Source organism: Microcaecilia unicolor, chromosome 13 (assembly GCF_901765095.1).
Source record: "Microcaecilia unicolor chromosome 13, aMicUni1.1, whole genome shotgun sequence".
In the NCBI taxonomy this organism is placed as follows: domain Eukaryota; kingdom Metazoa; phylum Chordata; class Amphibia; order Gymnophiona; family Siphonopidae; genus Microcaecilia; species Microcaecilia unicolor.
Window position 1 is genome coordinate 63019171 of NC_044043.1, and position 26931 is coordinate 63046101.

Here is a 26931-nt window from a genome sequence, read left to right on the forward strand (position 1 = left end):
TCTGTTTACGCTTTCCAGAAATACTAGGATAAGGGGGCATGCAATGAAGCTGCAGTGTGGTAAATTTAAAACGAATCGGAGGAAATTTTTCTTCACTCAACGCGTAGTTAAACTCTGGAATTCGCTGCCAGAAAAAGTGGTTAAGGCGGTTAACTTAGTGGACTTCAAAAAAAAAGGTTGGATGGCTTCCTGGAGGAAAAGGCCATAGAATGTTATTGAATGGACGAGAGAATAATACACTACTTCTAGGAGGGGCGGGACAAATTGCTTGTTCTTTTGGCCGCTGTCGGTGACAGGGTGCTGGGCTCGATGGACCCTTGGTCTGTCCCAGCATGGCGATGCTTATGTACTTATCTTTTTCCTTCTGCCCTTATTCCTCCATCTAACTTTCTTCTCCATCTATCTCCTCCTAAACCTATTTAATCCCCACTCCCCTCATCTCTGTCTGTAGTCCTCCTCACATTTCACTGCTAAATTCTATGCCCAGTCCTGTCTCGCTATACTCACGTGTCAACTAATGCTGTAGTCAAACAAGCTCAATTGCAAAGGTTTCAAAACTATATTAAGTCACAGTTTAAAGCCTAAATAAAAGCATATTTGACAACACAACCAATGAAGTATAGCTCTTTAAATGAATTTTCAATGAAAAATGTTGAGGCACGCTGGGGGGGGGGGGGGGGGGGGGGGGGGGGGGGGGGGGGGGAGCGTGTCAAGATGGCGGACCGACTGGAGGACGCTCTGCAAGCTTGTGAACCTTTCCCTGGCATAATTTTTCTTATAGCATTATATTTCCTCTAAATATGCCGCACACCAAGAGGAAAGGAGCTGTAAAGAGCTTACCAGCAGTGAACTCGGAGGCAGCTCTGTTTCAGATGACGCTTGAAAGATATGCCACGCCAAACCAGCTTGAGTCAACTTCCTGCTTTGGGAGACGGAGGTGGAACACCTTCCCTACAAGGAACCGATAAGACCTTATCCTCGCCGGAACTTAATCCCCCGCCCTGCCCAGCGGCTTTCAGGAGTGAGCTAGATCTCCTAGAAACGTCCAAAGTTGGCGCTATAGGAAACCCTTCTGCTGGAGCCCTAACTGAAAACCAGGGAGAAGTTAACATCGTTGAATGGAAGGCTCCAGGTGCGGTAACCTTAGACTCTATCTGGGAAGCGATTCAAACGCTGACTGCAACAGTTGCTCCAATCGTGAGTAAACTAGACTCCTTAAATTTAGCATTTGAGACCTTCAAGAAAGACTCGGAAAAAAATACAAATACTGATGTCCAGAATGATATCTCTAATTTAAAAGTAAAAACTGATTTGCTTATAAAAGATAAGGTTATGATACACCGAAAAATCGAACAGTTTGAAAATTATAATAGGCGTTTGAATTTACGCCTTTTGAATTTTCCCAGATCTTCAGAATTGAACTCGATGGCAATATTCAAGAAATATTTAGTTGAAATCCTTCAATATTCTCCTGATTTAATTCCTCCGGTTGCTAAAATATACTATTTACCTGATTCAAAGAAGGTGGAGAAGAAGAAGGATGTTAAAGATTTGCAAAATTTAACTGATTTTCTTGAACAATCAGAAGTGGTAGTTTGTGAACGGAAAACATTGCTGGTTTCGATGGTCTTTGAGCAAGACCTTAATTCAATTATTATTCTTTAAAAACTACAAAAATTTTCTTGGGAGATAGAGTTTGGATTTATCCAGATGTGGTGAAGACTACACAGGATAGACGAAAGGCTTTCTTGACTCTTAGAGAAGAGACTCGTTTATTAGGAGCCAGATTTACTCTTTCTTATCCTTGTAAATGCTTAGTAAAGTATTTAGATAAAAAATATATCTTCTTTGAACCTGAGCAACAAAGAAATTTTGGAAATTAAAAAAGTCACCAGATAGTTTCTGAATAGTAAAAAACCTGGATTAAGTTTAATTAGGTGGATATTAAATCCAGGCCATCTTTGTTTCATTTTTTTTGTTTCTTTTAAAGAAATATTTACCACCAAATTTTTCCTAACGCCCCCATTAAGTTTGATTAGGTGGTCTAAGAAAGAGTTCATTTTTTTTCTTCTTTTAGTTCTTTCTTATCTATAAAGGAGAGACTAATTGTAATTGTTTCCTTGAACATTAAATGTGCTCTGATTTTCTGTAACAAGATGTAATGCTTGCAAGTTATTTTGAAACTTTAAATTAAAAAAAAAAAAAATGTTGAGGCACTCACATTTTGTAATAGAAAACTTTTGATTCGCCAGTGGTTGCAGCAGGAATGAGATGCTTGTCCAGTACATCCAGAATGTCACTGCAAATTGATTTCAGCTCAGTTTCAACCTGGAAAATAGTACAACAAAAGATTTACTTTCTAACAACTATCCAAACATTTACCTGCATAGGAGCACATTAAATAAAAACAGATCAATATGAAAAGCTGAGCAAATAACTACTTTGTAAATGGAGCACCTTTAAATATTTAAGCAACCGGCATACTTCATATTAAAGCTGAACTGCATAAACTGCCAGCATTAATGATATTTCTTCAAAACGTAATAAGCAGATTCTGAAGGGAGCCATGTTTCATCTCTGTTGCTCTGAAGTTACAAAGAATGAAGGAGGTTAGAGTAGGGGCAAATGAATAAGCACGATACATTAGAGGCACTAAGACAGGTCTACTTGAAAATTATAAATACAATAAAAAATGAGCAGTGTGTTAAATAGCATCTATTGCCAAACCATGAACTGCAGAGATCAAACACCTTTACGTAAAATAGAAATGAAAACAATGGGCAAAACCTTAACGGGGAAAGGGTTGCACACCCAATAGAATGTAATGAATCGAACTAAAATCAATCATCAGACAATAGCCCCATATATTTATATTTTTAGGTCACACATTTTCAGTACTAGTTCAAGGCAAGTTACATTCAGGAACAGAGCATTAGGGTGAGGGGGAGAACATTTAAGAGGGGAAAGGAAGAGGCAAAACAGAACTGAAGATAAACTATGACAATAACCCTGGAAACTGGGGGGGTGGGGGGAGATGCAAAGATAACAGCCCAACTCATAGTCTTCAGGGGCAGATTCATCTAGCGAGACTCAAGAACAGGAAATTACCTTCCTTTCCATAAGCTAGACTAGTCCAAACCAGTGGGATACTTCAGAGCTCTATACATCTGGTGGGAGGAAGACTGCTCTCTGCACAACCACCCTGCCAAAGTCGCTGTCACCTCTAGCCCACAGATCGAGCTTGTAAAGTTTCACAAAGGAATGAAAGGACGACCAGTTGCCACTTAGCAAATATCTTCTGAGGATACCGTTTGGGCTTCGCCTGAGCTCTTATCGAATGAGCTCAAGGAATGGGCAGAACCACTTTATTTGCCACAATGTAGGCAGTCTCTATGGCAGCTTTGATCCAGGTAGTAATGGAGGCCTTCTTAGGTTGCTGTTAGAATAGGACGAACAGCTAGCCTTAAAATGAGCCAAGGAGAAATAGTGGACGTAGAAGCCGCCATCCCCTTCCGCACTCCTCCAATGAGAACAAACAAGTGATCTGCCTGCCAAAACTCTTCCATACACTTCAAATAGAATTTGGGTGCTCTTCCAACATCAAAACACTTGAAGCAGTGCTGCTCTTCCAAACTTGTGGAAGACCCCAAGACGGGCAAAACTACCGAGAAACATGGAAACGCAACAAGACTTTGGGAATAAAGGAGAGAACCAGCCGCAAAACCATGCGGTCCTTCGTGAACTCCAAGAACAGCGATCGACAAGACAGCCTGCAAATCCGAAACTCTCCTAGCTGAAGCTGTAGCCACCAGAAAACCCACCTTGAGAGTCAAGTCCTTCAAAGTACAGGAGTCAGAGGTCCAAAGGGAGGATGAGACAAGGCCAAGTGAACCAAATTAAAGTCCCACAAGGGAAAAATAACCTATGCGGAAGGCCGAACTAGGCCCGCTCCTCGTAAAAAATGAACTACATCCGGATGAGAGGCTAGGGACTTACCTGAACCCAACCCCTGAAGCAAGATAAAGCCACAATCTGAACTTTAAGCGAGGACAGTGCCAAACCTTTTTTAAGTGCCCGTTATAAAAAAATCCAGAATCTGCGCAATGCAGACCCGAAAAGGAGAAATGCTCGACTCGTCACACCACACCTGAAAAACTCTCCAAGTCCCAATATAATTAAGAGAAGTAGAACAACGCAAAGACCTTAGCATGATGGAAACAGTCTCTGCCTGCCCAAAATGCGAAGAAATGGAGTAAGAACTTCTGAGGAAGAAAATGGCTCATTAAAGTCACGGCCACTGTATCGTTTTCCTCTTTTTTTTTTTTTTTTTTTTATAACCAGCTGAGCTAGAAAAGGAAAAAGTGCTCAAGAGTAACAGAATAACAGAGCTGCCTGCTCGTTAGCAGTCTGGGTTTTAACAGCTGAGCTTGCTCATTAACAGTCTGGGGAAAGAAAGAACTTCTTTTAATTTCCTTTAAAGTAAAAGTGGCTGCCTCTCCCAAAAGCAATTACACCTTTCCACTGAAAGGGTAGCCCTACCCAACTAAGTAAGGGAGATGGGGAGGAAGGGAGGGGAGGGACTCGGGGCACCCGAGTATAACACCCCAGAGACTGGAAAAGAAATCCCTATCTGCCAAGCCTCTAACAGAGATTCCCCAGGCACAGAAGTATTATCATTATTATTAACCTCTAAAAGAGAAAGAGAGAAAGAGAGACTAATGGGCTCACCTCCTGCCTGCTGGAGACTGAGAAAATACTGAGGCTAGGGTCACATGGGCTCTTATTGGCTCTAGAGTCAGAATTTTTCTCAGTCTCCACCTGCTGGAAGGCGTGCACAACCATCAGTCCAATCCTGGGCCGGTCCAGAGGACGCTAAGGAACCTCTCAATCAACCTCCCTCAAAAGCCAAGTCGGAAGACAGAATCGACTGGGGTCTGGATGAAGTACTGGACCCTGAACCAATAGCCCTTGGTGGTCCAAAAACCTGAGAAGAGACTCGGCCAGCAGACTTTGAAGGTCGGCGCACCAGGGCCTGCGAGGCTACTCCGGGGCCATCAGAATCACCCGACCCTTGTGAGCTTCTATTTTTTGGATCAGGCGACCTAAGAGAGGCCACGGAAGAAAGGCATACAGCAGGCCCCGCTGGCGAAGGCTGAAGCAGCACATTGATTCCCTGAACCAAGTCCCTCTGGCAACTGAAGTGCATTGGCTGCTGAAGCGAATACATCCATGGCCAGAAGCCCCCAGCAACGCACCAGTACCTGAAACATGTCATCACTGAGAGCGACCAGAGTGGTGCGACTAAGAAAATCCACCTGTACATTTTCTACTCCTGTAATGTGAGCTGCTGACAGAGCTAGAAGATGAATCTCTGCACAGCTCATTAGCTAAGCAGCTTCTTGCACCAACTGGTCTATTTGTCCCTCCTTGACGATTGATATATGCTACCACCGTGGCGTCAGACGATGACCACTGACCAGCCTTCCAGGAAAGCGAAGATACTTACCTGTAGCAAGCATTCTCCGAAGACAGAAGGTTGATTGTTCTCACATGTGGGTCGCTGTCCACGTCGGCCCAGGAAACAGCAAATTTTTCAGAGCCTTCTGGCACACAAAAAACGCGCATGACTTCCCTCCCGTCGCGTGAGCGTTCCCACTCAGTTTAATCAAAAAGCAAACAAACAACAACTCCAGAGGGGAGATGGGTGGGTTTGTGAGAATAATCAGCCTGCTGTCCTCGGAGAATACCTGCTACAGGTTAAGTATCTTCGCTTTCTCCAAGGACAAGCAGGCTGCTTGTTCTCACATGTGCGGTATCCATACCCACCAGGCTCACTCAAAACAATGAACATTGGTCAATTGGGCCTCGCAACGGCGAGGACATAACACAGATTGACCTGAAACCATAAACAACTGATTGCAGCCTGGAACAAAATAAAAATGGGTCTAGGGGGTTGGAGTTGGATTCTAAACCCCAAACAGATTCTGCAGCACCGAATGCCCAAACAGACTGTTGCGTCGGTTATCCTGCTGGAGGCAGTAGTGAGATGTGAATGTGTGGACTGATGACCACGTTGCAGCTTTGCATATCTCTTCAATAGAGGCTGACTTTAAGTGAGCCACTGACGCAGCCATGGCTCTAACATTGTGAGCCGTGACATGGCCATCCAGGGTCAGCCCAGCTTGGGCATAAGTGAAGGAAATGCAATCTGCTATCCAATTTGAAATTGTGCGTTTTCCAATGGTGACTCCCCTCCTGTTGGGATCAAAAGAAAAACATTTGGGCGGATTGTCTAAAGGGCTTTAAAGGTCCGCTCCACTTAAAACGCCAATGCTCTCTTGCAGTCCAAGGTATGCAAACTGCTTTCGCTAGGGCGGGTATGAGAACGGGGAAAGAATGTTGGCAGGACAACTGACTGGTTCAGATGGAACTTCAACACCACCTTTCGCAGGAACTTAGGGTGCATGCGGAGGACTACTCTGTTGTGATGGAACTTGATATAAGGTGCATGCACCACCAAGGCCTGAAGCTCACTGACTCTACAAGCTGAAGTAACAGCCACCAAGAAAATGACCTTCCAGATCAAGTACTTCAGAGGACCATCTGGAGAGGTGAGACCTTTGAAGTAACCTCATGTGAGCCCTGGTCCAAGTTACTGCCTTTATTGTCGCTGCCATGGAACCCAGGACCTGAAGGTAGTCCTTCACTGAAGGTAGAACTGACAAACCAGAAACTGCAACTTGAGGATTTGGGCCTCTGTCAAGAACATGCAATCCTTCTGAGTGTCGAAGTGCACCCCAAGGTCATCCAAGGACAGAGGGCTGCAGGCAACTTTTCTGGAAGCTGACTATCCAACCGAGGGACTGAAGAAAGTGAACTATCCTGTCGGTGACCTGCAGACTCTCCTTGAAAGACTTTGCTTTGATGAGCCAATTGTCCAGGTAAGGACGGACCAAATTTACCTCCTTCCTGAGGGCTGCCACCACTACCACCATCACTTTGGTAAAGGTTCTGGGAGCCACGCTCGAAACTGGAAATGCTGCCCGAGAATGGCTAAGAGCTGGAAATGCTGATGTAACGGACGGATCGGGATAGATAGGCTGTCGGATCTAGCGCCGTCAAAAAGGCCTGACAGCTACAATAACCAAACGGAGAGTCTCCATACTAAAAGAGGAGGCTCCGAGAGCCCGATTGACTGCTTTGAGATCCAGAATCGGTCAAAAAGACCCCTTTTTCTTGGGAACAAGAATACCGCCCGTCTGAGTTCTGCTGCAGGAACAGGACAAATGGCCTGGAGGCTGAGAAGCCTTCCAGAGTAACCCCGATGACAGCAGCCTTGGAGCAAGATTGGCAGGGGGACTCCACAAAAGCGTCTGACAAAGGGCATGCAAATTCAAAGGTGTACCCTTCACGAATAACCTCCAAGACCCACTTGGTCGGTGGTAATCTGGGCCCACCTCTGGACGAACTGCGCCAAACGCGCCTCCACAGGAACTAGAGTCTGGGCCCCAACACCTTCATGGAGATGGACAAGTGGGAGACTGGAAAGAGGCTCCCGAGTACTTACCTCCTCTGTGCACACCACAAAAGAATTGAGTCCTTTGGAAGAAATGCGACCGTTGTGCCGGAGCCGACTTGCCCGATATGATGCACTGAAAATCACACCCTCGACTGTGATCTGAAGCCTTAGGCCAGTCTTCCGGAAGTCTCTGAACCTCAGTTTCCCCTAGACTGCGTACCAACTTTTCTAAATCCTCACTTAATAACAGGGAGCTTCAGAAAGGAAATTTGCTGCACTTACACTTAGAAGCTGCATCCGCTGACCAACCTCTCAGCCAGACACCTCCTGGCGGCCACTTCCAACGTCACAGACTTAGCCAATGCTCACAACAGGTCGTACAAGGCATCTGCTAAAAAAGCTGAACCCATCTCCAGCTTAGCTACTTCCGCATCTATAGAGGACAAATCATCAGAGGTCCTGTCAAGCACCTTCTTGGACCACCGAAAGCAAGCTCTAGCCACCAAGGAACCACAAATGGCAGCCTGCACAGTTAAGGCCAAAACATCAAAACTACTTTTAAGTAACGTCTCCAGCTAACGACCTTGCACATCCTTAAGCGCCGTACCCTCATCTACGGACACCATAATGCGCATCTACTACCGGTGTTTTTTTTTTAAACGCTTTTTTTTTATTGATGCTGCAACAAAATAAACTTTGTCATACATAACTCTGCAGAGAACGAACACCAAATCTCAATGTGATTGTACATTAATAATTTGCTAACCAACATGCATCAATTTTTTTAACATTACAGTCTACCCCTCCTAATTCCTCCCTTCCCCCCTCCCATTCTCCTCTGATAGCCAATTGCTTATTTTTTCAATGTTGTACCCTGATGTTACAACTTCACTAAGGTGTGCCTTTAACTTCAACAATGCTTGTCAATTAAAAGCTCCACCCTTCAGGCCTTCGCAATCTAGTCGTATGCATTCTTTTCCTCCCTCCCCTCAACCCTCCTCCCCTCCTTATCCTGTTCCATATCTCATAACCTATCAATTCTGATCTCCTCCTCTACCCCAGGGTAACCCATTAAGTTCTTGACTGCGTGCTCATGGAGATATTGTATTTATATATTTCTGCCAAGTACTCAGAAACCGGATCTGCCTTCTTGGCGTCAATCGCGCCCCTCCCGCTTCCCAGAGCATTAGTTGATGGAGTTTATTTCTCCACTACCAATGGGAGGGAGGCATGTCCATTACCCAATGATTAAGGATATCCACTTTTTCCCCACTATGCAAGATTTACTTAGAAACAGTCGTTCTCCTTTTGTTCCCAACCCCACTGTCCCAGGTTACCGAATAGCATTCTAGCAAAGGTGATATCAATTTGATGCCCTAATACCCCACTTAAGTAGTTACTTAGTCCCCCCCAGAAAGATCTGATACGCCTGCATTGCCACATACAGTGTGTCAATGTAGCACCTCCCTGCTTACATTTTGGGCAATGATCAGATTCTATGACTTTTGCTTGAAATGCCCTTCTGGGAGAGAAATAGGCTCTGTGCACTATCCTGAACTGGCATTCTTGGAGTTCTGCACTATGCACTACCCCCGATATCCCTTTCAGCGATTGTTTTATGTGGCGCTCAGATATTGGCTGCTGTGCTTCAACGCTCCATCCAGTAGCCACCTCTAGAACTTGTTTTTCTGGTTGTCCCTTCTCTAGTTCTTTGCAAAACCAGGATACCGAAACCTGACCCAATGCATCTCCCTCTATAAATTCCCGAAGCTGTCTCCCAAATCGCAGAGACAGTCCTTCTTTCGATAAGCTACGTACGTAGTGGGCTAACTGATGATAGGCCAATATTATTGCCGGTCCCCCTGACCACCTTTGCACAAATTCTTCTACTGGTACCAAGGTTCAGTCTTCCTGAATAAAGTTTTCCAACAATTCCACTCCCTGTTCTTGAAGTCTACGAAACACCACATTCTCTCTACCGGGGGTAAAAGAATCATTCCCAGTTAACGGCATCAATACACTAGCAGTGGGGTCCTGACCCCAGCGCTGTATTAGTTCCCTCCACATATGCCACAATGGCCCCAGCAATACACTGTCCCTTATTCTTTCTGGCAGCTTTCCTTTCAACATGCAGTAAATAGTTCAAATGCCATGGATGGAAAAATGCACATTCCATCCCCATATCCGTGTATGTGGTTGTACCTAGTACCCAGTCCCTCAGATGTCTCATAAGACATGCTTGGTTATACAGTTGGATGTCCGGCAATCCCAGCCCACCCTGTCTCCAATTCCCTATGAGATGTTGCCATTTCATCCTAGACTCCCCCCCCCCCCCCAGCAGAATTTGACCACCAACCTCCTAAGTGCCATTACATCCCGTTTTGCCAGTCGCAATGGCAAAGTCTGGAGCACATATAACCATCGAGGGAATACTATCATTCGATAGAGCTGTATCCGCCCCATGAGGGACAGGGGAAGCATTGACCATCGAGACAATTGTTCTTTTGTATCCCGCAGTAACTTGGCTATGTTGATATCATAAAGCCTCCGCGTATCCATTGGAAGTTGTACCCCTAAATATCGGAAAGACCCCTGCGCCCATCTAAGGGGAAACCGATCTGCCCACCCACGTTGAAGTTCTTCAGAACTTGCTAACACCTCTGATTTCGTGAGGTTCAGTCTGAATCCCGAAAAGTCCCCATATTCCTCTAGACTTTCCATCAGATACGGTAGTGAGTGCCTGGGATCTGTGATTAATACCAATAGATCATCTGCAAATGCCGCTGTCTTGAAGTGGTGCTTCCGTATTGTCACTCCTCGAATATCTACATTATTTTGTACCTCTCTCAGTAGGGGATCTAGCGCTAGAACAAATAACAATGGGGACAATGGAAATCCCTGCCTTGTACCTCTCCTGATTTGAAACCATTCCGACCGTAACCCGTTCGCAAAAATCTGTGCCTTAGGATCTGCATACAAGGCTCTAACCGCCTTTAGGTAATTACCGGTTATACCATAATCCCTCAACACTCCGAATAAGAAACTTCAATCCACTCTATCGAACGCTTTTTCAGCGTCGAAACATATTAACAAGGTCGGGGTCTGCTGTGTTCGTACCTGTTCCAATGTCGCCCATATTCGTCGCATATTTTTCGCTATTACCCTACCGCATGTGAACCCTACCTGCGAGTCCAGGAGCAAGGAGGGTAAGACTCTGGCTAATCGATTTGCCAGTATCTTGGCCAAAACTTTTAGCTCTGCGTTCAATAGTGAGATCGGCCTATACGAATCAGGCCGATCCGTTGGTTTACCAGGCTTGGGTAAAACACTGATTTGTGCTCTATTAAGATGTAAGGGCATCTGCTCCTGTTGAATGACTACTTTAAACACTGCCGTAAGTAATGGACTTATTTCAGTGTTTAGAATTTTGTAGAATTCATTCCTCATGCCATCCGGCCGCGGAGCTTTCCCTAGTTTACTTCATTTGATCACTAATTCTACCTCCTCCACTTCTATCGGTGCATTCAACACCGCTGCGTCTTCTGGAGACACCCTTGGTAGAGCGATACTATGAAGATATGTGGCACTGGGTCTCACTAAATCCTCCTGTGTATACAGTTGTCGGAAAAAGTCCGCCAAGACTGCTACTATGCCTTCATCATTATTAACCCATTCTCCTGCATTAGTCTGCATTGTCAATATCTTCTTAGCGCTAAGCCTGGCTAGAAATCTCCCACTTTTATTAGCGAATCTATATAGTTGGTATTTATAATACAGATTCGCTTTCTGTGCCGTCTCCTGTAGAAGTACATTTAGGGCCTGTTGTGCTTCCAATAGCTGTCTTCGAATACACAAGGAATGCCCCTGACCATAATGTTTCCTCAAGGCTGCCACCTTCCTCTCTAGCCGTAATACCTCCCTGTTCCTAGCTTTTTTTTTTGAAAGCTAAATATGATATGATCTCTCCCCGGAGAACGGTCTTATCGTCTCCCAGAAGAGAACTGGATCCGTCTTGTGCTGTTCATTATTAGCACTGTATTCCTTCCATCTCTCCACCAAGAAAGGTAGAAATTGGCTGTCTCGGTAGAGATACGTAGGAAAGCGCCAAGTTCCCAATGCAGGTCTCCCTTCTCCCACCCTAATCTGCAGTCTTACCCAGGCATGATCTGAAATCACTATTGGGCCTATTTGGACCTCCTCTACTTTAGTCATTAGTTCCCTTGAGAATATTATGTAGTCTATTCTGGACAACGTTTGATGGGCTCGTGAGAGATGAGTAAAATCTTTTTCTGTGGGGTGCAGTGTTCTCCATCCGTCTATCAAGTCCAGTGCAGCACACAGCCTCAAAATTCCTCTCTCCCGTCTGGCTAACTCCTTCCCTGTTGGGTTGGATCTATCCAAAACTGGGTCCAGGACATCATTCATATCACCCCCTAATACTATTGGCATATCTCCCAGGGTATGAATTTTACGGATAATTTGGGTGAAAAACTGCCTATCAATTGTTAGGTGCATAGATATTACAGAGCAAAAGTGGCTGCCTGTTCAAAATCACCGAGGCGAGGACATACCTCCCCCTTGGATCCGAAATCAACTTTTTAACTTTTACATTATGGCCCTCCTTTTTTCCCCACCGCTGGAGCATCATACAGTTCTCCCACCCACCATGTTTTCATCTTAGCATGCTCTTACTACTACTACTACTACTATTTAGCATTTCTATAGCGCTACAAGGCATACGCAGCGCTGCACAAACATAGAAGAAAGACAGTCCCTGCTCAAAGAGCTTACAATCTAATAGACAAAAAATAAATAAAGTAAGCAAATCAAATCAATTAATGTGGACGGGAAGGAAGAGAGGAGGGTAGGTGGAGGCGAGTGGTTACAAGTGGTTATGAGTCAAAAGCAATGTTAAAGAGGTGGGCTTTCAGTCTAGATTTAAAGGTGGCCAAGGATGGGGCAAGACGTAGGGGCTCAGGAAGTTTATTCCAGGCATAGGGTGCAGCGAGACAGAAGGCGCGAAGTCTGGAGTTGGCAGTAGTGGCGAAGGGAACAGATAAGAAGGATTTATCCATGGAGCGGAGTGCACGGGAAGGGGTGTAGGGAAGGACGAGTGTGGAGAGATACTGGGGAGCAGCAGAGTGAATACATTTATAGGTTAGTAGAAGAAGTTTGAACAGGATGCGAAAATGGATAGGGAGCCAGTGAAGGGTCTTGAGGAGAGGGGTAGTATGAGTAAAGCGACCCTGGCGGAAGATGAGACGGGCAGCAGAGTTTTGAACTGACTGGAGAGGGGAGAGGTGACTAAGTGGGAGGCCAGCAAGAAGCTGAGATGTGAGATGTGTTTCTTGCAGGAAGGCCACTGACACTTATTCAGCACTTTCAGTATTTTCTGCCTCTTAACCGGGGAATGTATGCCCCCAACATTCCATGTCATTATCTGTAACGTGTTCATGTCACACCTCTCCCAATTCTGTGACTCCCTATATGTTGTGTTCTGTGTGATTTCGCATGCCAAGAGAGTGTCCCAGCCTCCACTCCCTCAGCCCGTTGCACCACCATCCCCTCTGGTATTTGGGCTACCCCCAGTTCCTTTTTCAACACACTTTCATTGCTATTACATACAAACAGGACTATCCCCTCCCTCCCCCCCTTCCTCTCCCCCAATTCCCTCCCTCCCCCCAACCTTAACTGCCCATATAGAACCCCCCAGTCCCCTAATTAGACCATCACGTTTAACACCACTCACCCCCCCCCTCCCCTTTTAACAGTTCTATAACGTCCACGTTCCCAAACAAGTCCCCAACTGTGTACAACTGCTCACGCTGCATGACTCCCTTGGACTCCCGGGCGTCTGAATTAGTAATTCTCAGCCATCCTAGATATAAGCCATTAGATTTGGTCATCCATAGTATCATCCCCTCGGCTTAGGCATCCGGTCCTCCGGCACGACCAGTTCTCGCCCCTTGGCCAAAAACTTGCCATTAAAGCCAACAAAATTAACAAAATTATAGATCCACCTTGCACTTCTGGGCCATTCTCTCGTTTCTTACAGCCACTCAGCCTCCTTCCTGCATCGCATCAGTCCACCATTCATCTGGGCTCTACTGACCTTAAAAAAGCTTGCGCTTGCTCCACTGTAGTGTAAATCTTTGCATCCGCTTGGTACGTGACTCTTAATTTAGCTGGATATTGCAGTGCGAATCTAATCTTCAAGGAAAAGAGCCTGGAGCAGATTGGTGAGAATTTCCTCCTCTGTGCGGCAACTGCTGCTGAATAATCCTGAAAACAGAGTATTTTTTTTGTTTCCATATTGCAGTTCCTGATCTCTTCTCAAGGCCTGCAGGATAGCTTCCTTATGTGCAAAGTTTAGCAAGCGACATATCACCACTCGCGGCCTCGAATGGTCCTGTTGTTTAGGCCCCATGCGATGCGCTCTTTCCACTTGTAAGGCCCCTAGGTCTGCTGGGAGCTGTAACTGTTCAGTCAGCCATTTTTCCAAAAATGCTCTAAGACTGGGGCCGTCCAGCGCTTCTGGTAATCCCACGAAGCGGAGGTTATTCCTCCTGGATCTGTTCTCTAGATCTTCTTCTTCATAGCCTGCGACCTGGGCCTTCAACTGTGCGTTTTCTTCCTCCACCACGTTTACTCTGTCCTACAGGGCCCTGCGTCTCTGCTGGAAGTCAGCCATGTCTTTGTTTATTTGCCCCAAATGCTCCTGTACCTGGGCTAATTTGTTATCTATGGGCCCCTGCCGTCTGTCCAACAAGGGCTCCATGGTGGTCGTTACCTCCGCTGCCGCTTCCGCCACCCACGCTGAGCTTACAGTGTTCGCTAACGGACTGGCTGGAGCGGCCATTTTGTCCTCGCCGACTCACGATTTTTCTTTCTCCGGCCTGACTCCTTTTGCCACCATAGAGGCTTGATTTTCCGGACTGGATCGCTGCTCTGCTATCTCCCACCACGCTGCCAAAAGGAGGCACCCTACGTGTAGGAACTCGTTTACGAGGGATTAGAGGGTAAGCTGGCGGGAGCAGAATTTTCAGCACCCGCTCCCGTTCATGCCGTCACGTGACCCTCTACTACCGGGGGTTTTAAAAGAACCTTGTCAGCAACCAGGACTGGATAACGATGGACCATGGATTTGGCAGGTCTAAACATTGAGTCTGGGGCATCCCACAGAGCCTGAATGACATCCCTGCATAGGAAAAGTCTTCCCTGGTTTGCGGACTCCCTTTAACAGGAGGTCTACCTTGCAAGGCTCAGAAGCCGGAGGTTCTTCATCCTCTAAACGTAATGTGGAAGATACCAAGGAAATTAATTCCTGAAGATCTTCCTTGTGAAAAATTCTAAGCAACGATGGAAACTTCCCAAGGATGAGAGAACCCATCTCGGCCCCTAGGTGATCAGAGACTTTATCTAAGGGACCCCCTTGAGAAAATTCCTGGTCTGCAGGACAGGGCATGTCTGATCTGGGTCCAACTCCAAGACTTCCTCCCGATCCCAGAACCGCCTAGGCCTTTTAGCTGCCACCATCTGACCCTGCCCCAGATTACCTGGAGAGGAGGAACGAGGAGACAACTTTTGTAATAAGCCTTGTACATCTGCATCACAAACTCTGGGGGAAATCCTCCATCAGAGCTGGAAAGAGAAAAACCACTAGCCTGAAGGCTGTACAGGAGGAGGAGATCGGGGGACCGGCTAGGCTGCTGAAGAAGACAAAATGGTCCTTCAAGGCCTTTTTTTTTTTTTTTAAATAAGATTAAATGTAGCTGCCTCTCCCAGAATCTCTTCCCCTGAAGAGTCTGAGATGCTAAGAGGCCCACACAGTGAACTAACAAGAAGCAGGGAGGACTTGGGGCTTAGGGGTAGGGACCCTGCCTCCCATGTGTAATGCCCCCGAGGCAACAAGAAGCCCCCATGGACCACTGCCTCCAAACTAGGTTCCCGGCGGTAGATGCACAGATAAGGGTATAGGCCTTACCTGCTAATTAGATTTCCTTTAGTCCCTCTGGACCGGCCCAGAGTGTGACTGATGGGTTGTGTATGCCTTCCAGCAGGTGGAGACTGAGAAAAAAAAAAACTGATTCTAGCAAGCCAATAAGAGCCCTTGAAAACTAGAGAAAGATCCAGTAATAAAGTAGCAAAGTGGAGTGGAGGAGTGGCCTAGTGGTTAGGGTGGTGGACTTTGGTCCTGGGGAACTGAGTTCAATTCCCACTTCAGGCACAGGCAGCTCCTTGTGACTCTGGGCAAGACACTTAACCCTCCATTGCCCCATGTAAGCCGCATTGAGCCTGCCATGAGTGGGAAAGCGCGGGGTACAAATGTAACAAAAAAAAAAAGTAGAAGCAAAGCCATAGAAGACAGACATACCCTGTGCATCCAAAAACCTGACCAGCCACCGGAACATTGCCAACATAGGGTGAGTGCCTCCAAACATATCATGGTCCTTCAAAGAGGACATTTAGAGAACTTGAAAGCATTTCTTTATTTTTATTTATACAGAAACAAACTAGACACACAGCTCCAACAAAGAACTTGTAACCTCTGAAACACAAATATCTGAAGGGAGGGATCTGGGCCGGTCCGGAGGGACTAAAGGAAAGAAAATTAGAAGATAAGGCCTAATTTACCCTTCCTTAGCATCCCTCCGGACCGGCCCAGAATGTGACTGATGGGAAGTAACAAAGCAGTGAAATCGTGGGAGGGACCCTAGTAGCCCCGCCGACAAAACATGCACTCCGAAAGCAACCTGCTGACGACTGAAGACGTCCCAACGGTAGTGCTTAGAAAGAGAATGCAAAGACGACCAGGTTGCCGCATTACAAATGTCTTCCGGAGGCACCAGACAACGCTCTGCCCAAGAGGCTGCCTGACCTCTTGCTCTGGAACAGGTTTTCCAGAAAGATGAAAAGCTGAGGCAATCATTTCTTTAAGCCAACGAGAAATAGTGGGCTTAGAGGCCATGAATCCTTTGCACGCCCCTGCAATCAGAACAAACGATCAGATCGCCAAAAATCATCCGTAGACTTGAGTGCTTCAACACATGTTTAACATCCAAACACTTCAAAAGCCACTGCAGAACCCAACACAGGCAAAACCACTGGCTGAGAAACATGAAACTGAAAGACCACCTTGGGAAGAAAGGAAGGAACTGGCTGCAACACTACTCGATCTGAACAGAACTCCAAGAAGGGTGATCTGCATGACAACACCTGCAACTCTGAAACTCACCTAGCCAAAGCAACAGCCACCAAAAATACTGTCTTCAGAGTCAAGTCCTTCAGGGTACAGGACGACAAAGGCTCGAAGGGCGGCTTAGTAAGAACCAAAAGCACCAGATTCAGATCCCAACGAGGAAAAGAACATCGAGGGGGGGGGGAACGAAGATTAACCCCCCTCAAAAAACGCACCACATCCAGATGCTAGAGACCTCCCTTGGATATGACCACAAAAACATGACAAAGCCACAATTTGCACCTTAAGAGAGGCCAAAGCAAGGCCCTTGTCAAATCCCCGCTGCAAAAAATCCAAAAATCTGTGGAATCGAAGCCCTAAAGGAGATAGGCTAAACTCTTTACACCAGCCCTCAAATATCCTCCAGGTACACACATAATTCAAAAAAGTAGAACGGCGCCGAGAGCGAAGCATAGAAGCAATAACCTGAGTGGAATAACCTCTCTTAATCAGCTTAGTCCTCTCAAGTGCCAGGCCGTAAGACAGAAATCGATCCGGATGAATGACCGGACCCTGCGACAACAGATCTTGTGTGACCGGAAGCCTGAAGGGAAGATCTACCAGAAGACGCCGAAGGTCAGCATACCATAGCCGTCGAGGCCAATCCAGTATCACCAAAATCAGACGTCCCCTGTGGGTCTCGACGTTCTGAAGACGCCCTATTAGAAGCCATGGAGGAAAAGCATACATGACCGGCTGGCCAGGATTGAAGAACGTCCACGCACTGTACTTTTGCATCCCTGCGATGAATGAAGAACAGAGGAAGTTTTGCATTGTCGGCGGAGGCAAACAGATCCATCCTGGGAGATCCCCAGCGATCGACCAGTTGCCGAAATGCCACTTCGCTTAGCGACCACTCTCTGGGATCAAGCCAGTGACGGCTGAGAAAGTCCGCCTGAACATTTAGCACCCCTGCCACGTGAGCCACTGATAAAGCTTCTAGATGGATCTCCGCCCACTGAAGCAGGAGCGACACCTCTCGCTCCAGAGGCAAACTCCTCGTCCCTCCTTGCCGATATAAGCTACCGCGGTGGCATTGCCAAACATCACTCGGACTGCGTGGCCTCTCAGAAGATGAAGAAACCTCTGGAGCGCCAGACGAATCGCTCTGGTCTCTAACAGGTTGATAGAGAATAACGTCTCCTGAGGTGACCAGAGACCCTGAGCAAACTGCCCCTGACAGTGAGCTCTCCAGCCCTGGAGACTGGCATCTGTTGTCACCACCGTCCAGCTGGGCTGATCTAGAGGCATACTTTTGGTCACATTGGCCTCTCAAAGCCACCATCGAAGATTGGTCTTTACTTGGAGCGAAAGCAGCAATCTGTGATGAAGAGAATCCGTCTGGGACAACCACCTGGTCAGAAGGGACCGCTGGAGAATCCTCATGTGAGCTCTGGCCCACGGAACTGCCTCGATTGCTGCCGCCATGGATCCCAGAACCTGAAGGTAATTCCTTGCTGACGGGCAGGGTTACTGCAAGAACTGACGAACCTGAGTCTGCAACTTGAGTACCCGGGCTGACGGAAGAAATATGCGACCTTGCTGTGTGTCAACAGAACTCCCAGATAATCTAATGACTGAGTAGGCTGAAGATGGCTCTTTTGCACATTGACTACCCAACCTAGGGACTGCAAAAATTCTACCACCCGAGAAGTCACCTGAACACTCTCATGGAACGGCTTTGGCCGGATCAACCAATCATCTAAGGATGGACCAAAATGCCTTCCGTTCTGAAAGCCGCAGCTACCACTACCATGACCTTGGTAAACGTACGAGGAGCAGTTGCAAGACCGAAGGGAAGAGCCCGAAACTGAAAATGGTGACCTAACACTGCAAAACGAAGGAAACGTTGATGAGCAGGACGAACAGGAAAGTGGAAATATGCTTCTGTAAGATCGAGAGAACTCTCCGGACCGGACCGCAAAGTCTCCATACGAAACGAGGGCACCTTGAGAGCTTGATTGACCGCCTTGAGATTCAAAATCGGGTGGGAAGGAACCCTCCTTTTTTGGGCACAAAAAAGTAAATGGAGTAACGGCATTGGCACTGCTCTGCTAACGGAACCGGACAAATGGCTCGAAGGTCCAGAAGTCTGCTGAGAGTATCCCTGACGGCTCGGGCTTTGACGCGAGAACGGCAAGGGGATTCTAGGAAAGCATCTGACAAAGGGTGAGCAAACTAATGCGTACCCGTCTCGAATAACCTCTAAGACCCATGTGGTCCAAAGTAATCTGGGCCCACCTCTCTTGAAATTGTGTCGAGCACCCACTTGGACCCGCAAACCTTCATTGTTGAGAACGCGAAGAAGAGGAAAGAGAACCCCCTGTGTCTCGACCTCCTCTACACCCTCCTCAAAAGGACCGAGTCCTTTGGAAAAATCTAGAGTGTTGCCCTTGGAAAACTTTCCCAGACTGAAAACGACGAATATCACGGCCTCTAGCAAGACCTGAGAAATTGCCACGACCAGACACTCTTGGACGATCCTCCTGCAACCTAGGAACCCTAGCGTCACCCAGGCTATGCACGAGCTTGTCTAATTCTTCCTCAAACAGAAACCCTTAAAGGGAAATTTACTAAGCTTGGACTTAGAAGCCGCATCTGCCGACCAACCACGTGGCCAAAGTGTACGGCGGGCTGCAACAGAGAGAGCCATGGACTTAGAAGAAGCCCGAAGCAAATCATAAAGAGCATCTGCCAAAAAGGCTGAACCCATCTCCAACTTTGCCACTTCATTATCAATAGCTGAAAGATCATCACAAGAATGGTCCAACTCTTTCAGACCAACGGAAACAGGCTCTCGCTACCAATGAACCACAAGTTGCAGCCTGCAGTGCCAGAGCAGAAACACCAAAGGAATGCTTTAGCAAGGAATCAATACGGCGATCCTGAGGATCTCGCAAAGCTGTACCACAATCTACCGGGACAGTGTTTCGCTTAGTAACTACGGAAACCACCGTATCCACTACAGGGGGGCAGAAAAGATCTTTATCCAAGTCAGGAACCGAATAAAGCCTGACCATAGATCTCGCAAGCCTAAAAGCAGAGTCAGGAACATCCCACTGAGCCTGGATAATAATATCCTGATGCATATGAAAAGACATCTGCTCTGCGAATGCCCTTAACCAACAAATCCACCTTTCTAGGCTCGACAGCCTGGGTATCCTGGTCATCAAAACGCAAAGTAGAAGAAACCTGAGAAATAAGATCCTGAAGGTCATCCTTATGAAAAATCCTTACCACCGAATGATCTTCTCCCACAGGCAGATTCCTCACCATCCTCTGCCTGCTCCTGCTCCTCAGCAGAATACTCCTCAGGGAACCATGCTCAGTCCCCTCAGGGTATCTGGGCCGTTTTTTTGGCCACAGAGGCACTGTCCAACAATCTCTTGCCTGGAAAATCCGCATGAGCAGCTTTGTGGAGCAGAAAAGCTTGGTACATCTGTACCACAAACTCGGGAGGAAAACCCCCTTCACTCAATGCCAAAACGGGCGAAATACTGGCAGACAAAGGTCCCGCAATAAGAGGAACCCGAGGAGCCGCTGGCGACGAGGAATCCAACATGGCGGTGTTTCCCGCCGAAACAAGCACGGAGAGCGAGGGAGATGCGCCCGCTGGAACTGCCGAACCGGGCCCCCCACTGACGGCGCCGACGATTTTCTGACTCCTGCACCCTGCTCCTCAGTAGCAGTGCAGTGTTTATAAACCCTTCTCAGACATCCTGAACAACTTATCTGCCAACTGCAAGCAAGACGCGAGTGAGAACAGGAGCTGCACTGCTCGTTTTTAAAAGCAAGAGCAGACAGAATGGCACAGCAAAAAAACAGCAGGCTGGCTGGACTCTCTTGTCTTTTCTACTTAATGGTTGCCTCTCCCCAGCTCAAAACTCTTCCCTTGAAGAGTTTGAGAAATCGATCCTCTTTTCTTTCTTTTTTAAAGAACCATAATATGCAATAAGGAGTAGCAAGGATCAGGGAGGGAATGGGGGGAGGGACTTGGCCTCCCGAGTGTAACACCCCCACAGCACCAAGAGACCCCCACGGACCTCTGCCTCTAAAACCAGGTGTTTTTTTTTTGTTTTTTTTTTTAATGCACAGGAATCAGACAAGAAATACAGAATAGAAATAAAGCAAGAGACTGAAGGGCTCACCACCTTCCACCTGCTGGAGACTGAGATTACTGGATCTTTCTCTAGCTGGCAAGGGCTCTTATTGGCTCGCTAGAGTCACAGTTTTTTTCTCAGTCTCCACCTGCTGGAAGGCGTACACAATCCATCAGTCACATTCTGGGCCGGTCCAGAGAGACGCTAAGGAAGAAGTGTTGTTTTTTTTTTTTTTTTAAAGAAAATACAGAGAAAAATGAGAAAGAAAAGAGACTGACAGGGTCCACCACCTTCCACCTGCTGGAAACAGAGAATACTGGATTCTTCAACGTAGCAAGGGCTCTTATTGGCTCTCTCAGAGTCAGAATTCTGTCTCCACCTGCTGGAAGGCGTGCACAACCCATCAGGTCAATCGCTGGGCTGGTCCGGAGGGACGCTAAGGAAACAGCAGTTCAAATCAAAACCAAGGGCTGTGGAGCTCAAATCGCTAAGAAATAACCCAAGAAACCCCATCACAATATAAATTAGAAATAGCAGTGCATTTATTAAGCCAAAGACACTTTCAAAAAGGAGGAGGGGAAAGCCTCAGAACCCCTTCTGGAACAAATACTTAAGTTCCAAGACTGGAAAGGGTAATGACCTCACTGGCAGGAAAAAAAAATCCAACCTCCTAAGGTAGACAACTTTCAAAACTCAAAATGTATATTGTAACAAACTATTACTGTGATACAAATCCATAATTAAGGCAAAATATTGTGTTGTAAAAATAAATCCAACGTTAGGGAAACAGTAAGAAAATATTTCAAACTTATCTTGGTCCCACCGATAGTGGCCAGCTTTTTGCTAAGTGCTGCACCATTGAAAGCAGGACCAAAATCAGTATTGAACACACACACTACCTCACAAGTTGTATGCGCGATACTGAAAGGAATTGGGTATGATGCACTATACACTGTGGGTTGTTGTAGTAAATACTTTATTTACAGTTCAGCTGTGTGATTCAAGTGTTCAGTATCACTGCTGGTCCATGTATGTATTTTATAGAAGATGGGTTGGGGAATGTTCTATTTAAAAATCAGGATCATATCCTTGATTCAACTGGGGATAACTGTTTTTCATGCTGTTGTCATCTAAGGGTTTAGTCCATGAGGCTTGATCATTTTTATTCAGGATCACACACAACTATTTTACAAGGGAAAAAACAACAACTTTTGTCTGTCTGTCCAGGAACAGAGGGATTAGTAAAGACTGAACAGGCTGGATGGTGGTCTTTCCTAGGACTCTTACCTTCATCTATCCTACCAGAGGGGGCTGAGTTTCCCACCCAGTTTCACTGTAAGATTGAGAGCGAGCTGCAGTGTGTGGCCACAGAGCAAGGCTGACGGGGCATGTCCTGCCTCCTGGGAGCACCAAGGAATGCGAGGACACTGTATGAACTATTCAGTTACTGAGGCTGCATTCACCAGTTAGTAAGTGACTGATATATTTCCATTTCGAGATATGGGCAAGAGGAAGGTTAAATCCAAGAACACGGTTACCTAAACCCCAACAGTGGGGGGTCCGATGGGCAAACACGTTGTCAGAGAAGAGACGGTGTCTGTTCCAAATGAGGGTTTGCCATTAGGAGATTCCATTAGCTCTGCCAATAGAACTCCTCCACTTCAATCACAACTTCACCTTGAACCTCAGAACAAATCTGCTCCTACTGTTTCCATCTTCTTGTCTAAAGCAGTGTCAATGCCTACTGCATTAATTACTGAAGCGTCTCTTTCAGCTCAGGACATCACCCTTAAAGATACTTGGGTGGTGGTCTCTCAAATTTGAAAAGGCTGATGATTTGAATATCTTCCTTACCCAATCAGGTACAACTTATGGATTCAAAGATTTCCTCATTGCAGGGGACCAGTGTTTCTGCCATAAAAGGATAGCCTTTTGCTTCATCGGAAGTTAGAAGCTACGGAGAACTTGCCTAGGAGTCAGAACTTTAGGTACTTAAATTTTCCAAGGACTCACTTCCTATCAGCAGAAATACTGATGTGCAAATATTTTAAGAAGATACTGCATTTGCCCAATTCTGAACATATTTCTTTAATTGTTATTACCTGCCTACTAAACAAGTAGTTTTGTCAGACAGAGATGCAGATTTAGCTTTACCAGCTCCTTCAGCGAGTACAGGCTTATCTGCCTTTCTGAAGGATTCAAACAAATATTTCAGCCAGAGCTACTCTTGGTTGTATTTATGCACAAAGCAGGTAAGATTGCAGTTTTCAAGCCTTATTTTAAGACTAAGAAAGGGGATAGGACTTGATATACCGTCTTTCTCTAGTTACAAATCAAGCGGTTTACATATTATATAATACTAGTGGAACCCAGCCCGTTTCCTCAACAAAGAAGGGCCCTAGGAAGGCTCTCTTGTAAGCGTTTTTTGTCTCTCCCCTCCCATCCACTCCCCTCCATGTCCAGCGATTCTTCTCTTCCCTGCCCTCCCATCCGTGTCCCGCGATTCTATCTTCTCACCTCCCATCTCATCCCAGTGAATCGATTCTGTTGTGCTGTGCTCTTGATGTCCCGCGATTCTCTCTTCCTTTGTACCTCATCATTTTCTGGCTGGCCTGGCTGGCTTCCCTTCTGTTGGTAACATCCTGACGTCAGCTCGCCTCCAGCGTTCCCTTCCCTCTCACTGTTCCACCCTCTGACGTCATTACGTTTTGACATGAGGGCGGGGCAGTGAGGGGGAATGGAATGCTGGAGGTTGGCTGACGTCATGAGATGTTACGAACCCAGGCAGCCAGACAGCGATGGAACGTTGGAGGTGCAAATTATTATATAGGATTATAAATACATACGTATTGCCACACTGGGACAGACCAAAGGTCCATCAAGCCCTGTATCCTGTTTCCAACAGTGGCCAATCCAGGTCATAAATACCTAGTAAGATCATTTTATGCTGCTTATCCCAGAAATAAATTATTATTTTGTACCTGGGGAAATGGAGGGTTAAGTGACTCACCCAAAGTCACAGAGAGCTGAAGTGGGAATGAAACCCAGTTCCCCAGGTTCTCAGGCTGCTGCACTAACCACTAGGTTACTCCTCCACTCCATTGCTGTTCTGTGGGAATAACATCCAGAAAAATCTGTATGGATCTCGCGCCACTCAGTTAAGGGAGCTACTTTTTTTTTTTTCCTAAAATTCACATGCAAGTGTTTAGTTACATTTCAGGGACATCAATGTGTTTTCTTTGATTCTTTACAACTGGAAAAATTTCTGACAGAACATTAACATTCTAGCTGGCTAATTGTAATGAGTTCATTTATACAGGAATCGCATAACATGGAATAATTTTCTTGCTTTTCCTTTTAGTTTTTGTATTCTCTCTTTCCTTAATGTGGGCTGAAGTTATAGCAAAGATACTTGCCTGTAGCAGGTATTCTCTGAGGACAGCAAGCTGATTATTCTCACACATGGGTCGGGGTCGATGTCCGTGTTGGCCCGGGAACTGGCATTTTGCAATAGCAAAACCAAAAAAGTTTTGTCAGAGTCTTATGGCACATGTGCCGCGCGAACCGCGCACACTGACTTCCTGCCCGCCGTGCAAGCACGTGCCTCAATTAAATCAAAAAGCAAAACAAACAACTTCTCCAAGGGGAGGTGGGAAGGATTGTGAGAATAATCAGCCTGCCGTCCTCGGAGAATACCTGCTTCAGGTAAGTATCTTTGCTTTCTCCGGGGACAAACAGGCTGCTTATTCTCTCACGTGGGTACCCTTAGCATCTAGGCTCACTCAAAACAATACACATTGGTCAATTGGGCCTCGCAATGGTGAGGACGTAACTTAAGTTGTTTTTTTTTTTTTTACTTTATTTATTCTTTTCAACAATATCCACAGATCGGGTGCGCAAACCCGGATAAACATTACATTACATTTCTGGTCTTTAATTAACTCTTGTATAAAACCCAACCATATACTTTACAACCAATCAGCTACTCCCCTCCCCCTTTCCTCATCTTCCCGCCCCTCCCCCTTCTTACTGATGGCGCGCCAAAGACAACCCTATTCTGCTCGAATGGCTCCCAAATTTTCTGAAAGATTTGAATGTGGCCTCTCCTCAATGCTGTCAATTTAGACATTTGATAGATATGGTCAACCTTATGTCCTACTCTTTGCAGGGTCGGGGTCTTGAGCTGTTTCCAGGCCTGTGCTAGCAGCAATTTGGCCGCCCCAAAGACTATTATGGCTAGTTTGTGTTCTTGCACTCTACATCCAGTCGGTTTCGCATGCAACAAACAGAACTCCGCTCTGGCCGGGTACTTCCCTTTGCCTATGCGGTTCACTACCTCCAGCACCTGTCCCCAAAATAATTGCACTTTAGGGCAGTCCCACCAGATGTGCCTGAAGGTACCTCTGTGCCCACATTCTCTCCAACAATCATCAGAAACCCCTGGATATAGGACGTAACATAAGTTAACATGAAACTATATACAGCTAGCTGAGAGTGACGCCTGGAACAGAACAAAATGGCCCTGGGGGGGGGGGGGGTGGCGTTGGATTCTAAACCCCGAACAGATTCTGCAGCACTGACTGCCTAAACCGACTGTTGTTTTGGGTATCCTGCTGAGCCACCAACGCAGCCAAGGCTCTAACATTATGAGCCATGACATGGCCCTCCAGAGTCAACCCAGCTTGGGCATAAGTGAAGAAAATGCAATCTATGAGTGGGAAAGCGCGGGGTACAAATGTAACAAAAAAAAAAAAAAAAAAAACAAACTGGAGAGTGTGCGTTTTCCAATGGCGACTCCCCTCCCGTTGGGATCAAAAGAAACAAACAACTGGACGGACTGTCTTGAAGGGCTTCTTCCGCTTCACGTAAAAGGCCAATGCTTTCTTGCAGTCCAAGGTGTGCAAGCTGTTTTCACCAGGGTGGGCATGAGGACAGGGAAAAAAAATGTTGCCAAGACAATTGACTGGTTCAGATGGAACTCCTCCACCACCACCTTCGGCAGGAACTTAGGGAGTGTGCGGAGGACTGCTCTGTTGGGATGAAACCTAGTATAAGGGGAAATGGGAATTGATATACTGCCTTTCTGAGGCTTTTGCAACTACATTCAAAGCGGTTTACATATATTCAGGTACTTATTTTGTACCAGGGGCAATGGAGGGTTAAGTGACTTGCCCAGAGTCACAAGGAGCTGCAGTGGGAATCGAACTCAGTTCCCCAGGATCAAAGTCCACTGCACTAACCACTAGGCTACTACTCCACTCTATAAGGTGCATCCACTACTAAGGTCTGAAGCTCACTGACTCTACGAGCTGAAGTAACAGCCACCAAAAAAATGACCTTCCAGGTCAAGTACTTCAGATGGCAGGAATTCAGTGGCTCAAAAGGAGCTTTCATCAGCTGGGTAAGAACAACGTGAACCCTTTCGGAGTTGGACTTCAGACCAGACTCTGACAAGTGTAAAGGTATTCAAGCAGGGTCTGTGCAGGACAAGAGAAAGGCAAACCTCCTCCATCTGAAAGAGTAACACCTCTTCATGGAATCTTTACTGGAAGCAAGCAAGACTCGGGCGACACCCTCTGAAAGACTCAAAGAAGCGAATTCTAGGGTCTCAACATCCAGGCCATGAGAGCCAGAGACTGGAGGTTGGGATGTAACCCCTTGTTCTGAGTGATGAGAGTTGGAAAACACTCCAATTTCCACGGATTCTCGGAGTACAGCTACAGAAGAAGAGGGAACCAAATCTGACGCAGCAAGAAGGGTGCAATCAGAACAATGGTTCCACGGTCTTGGGAGGATACGCATACAGGAGAACGGCATCTGCTAGTCTGTCGTAGGCCTGAAGTCTGGAACAGAACTGAGGGACCTTGTGATTGATCTGAGTGGCAAAAAGATCCACTGAGGGGGTGCCCCACGCTCGGAAGATCTTGCGGGCTACGCCCAAATACAGCAACCACTCATGAGGTTGCATTACTCTGCTCAGCCTGTCGGCCAGACTTTACACCTGCCAGATAAGTGGCTTGGAGAAACATGCCATAACGGCATGCCCAAAGCCACATCTGGACAGCTTCCTGTCA

General features: G+C 46.5%; 1 protein-coding gene across 1 annotated transcript in view; it reads right to left on the reverse strand.

Moving 5' to 3' along the window:
* Positions 1–26931, reverse strand: part of YWHAE (tyrosine 3-monooxygenase/tryptophan 5-monooxygenase activation protein epsilon) — a 147780-nt gene that overhangs the window by 60985 nt on the left and 59864 nt on the right. Inside the window, exon 3 of the mRNA XM_030185580.1 lies at positions 2222–2328. Coding sequence (XP_030041440.1) covers positions 2222–2328 — 107 coding nt within the window. The remainder of the gene's footprint in view (positions 1–2221; positions 2329–26931) is intronic.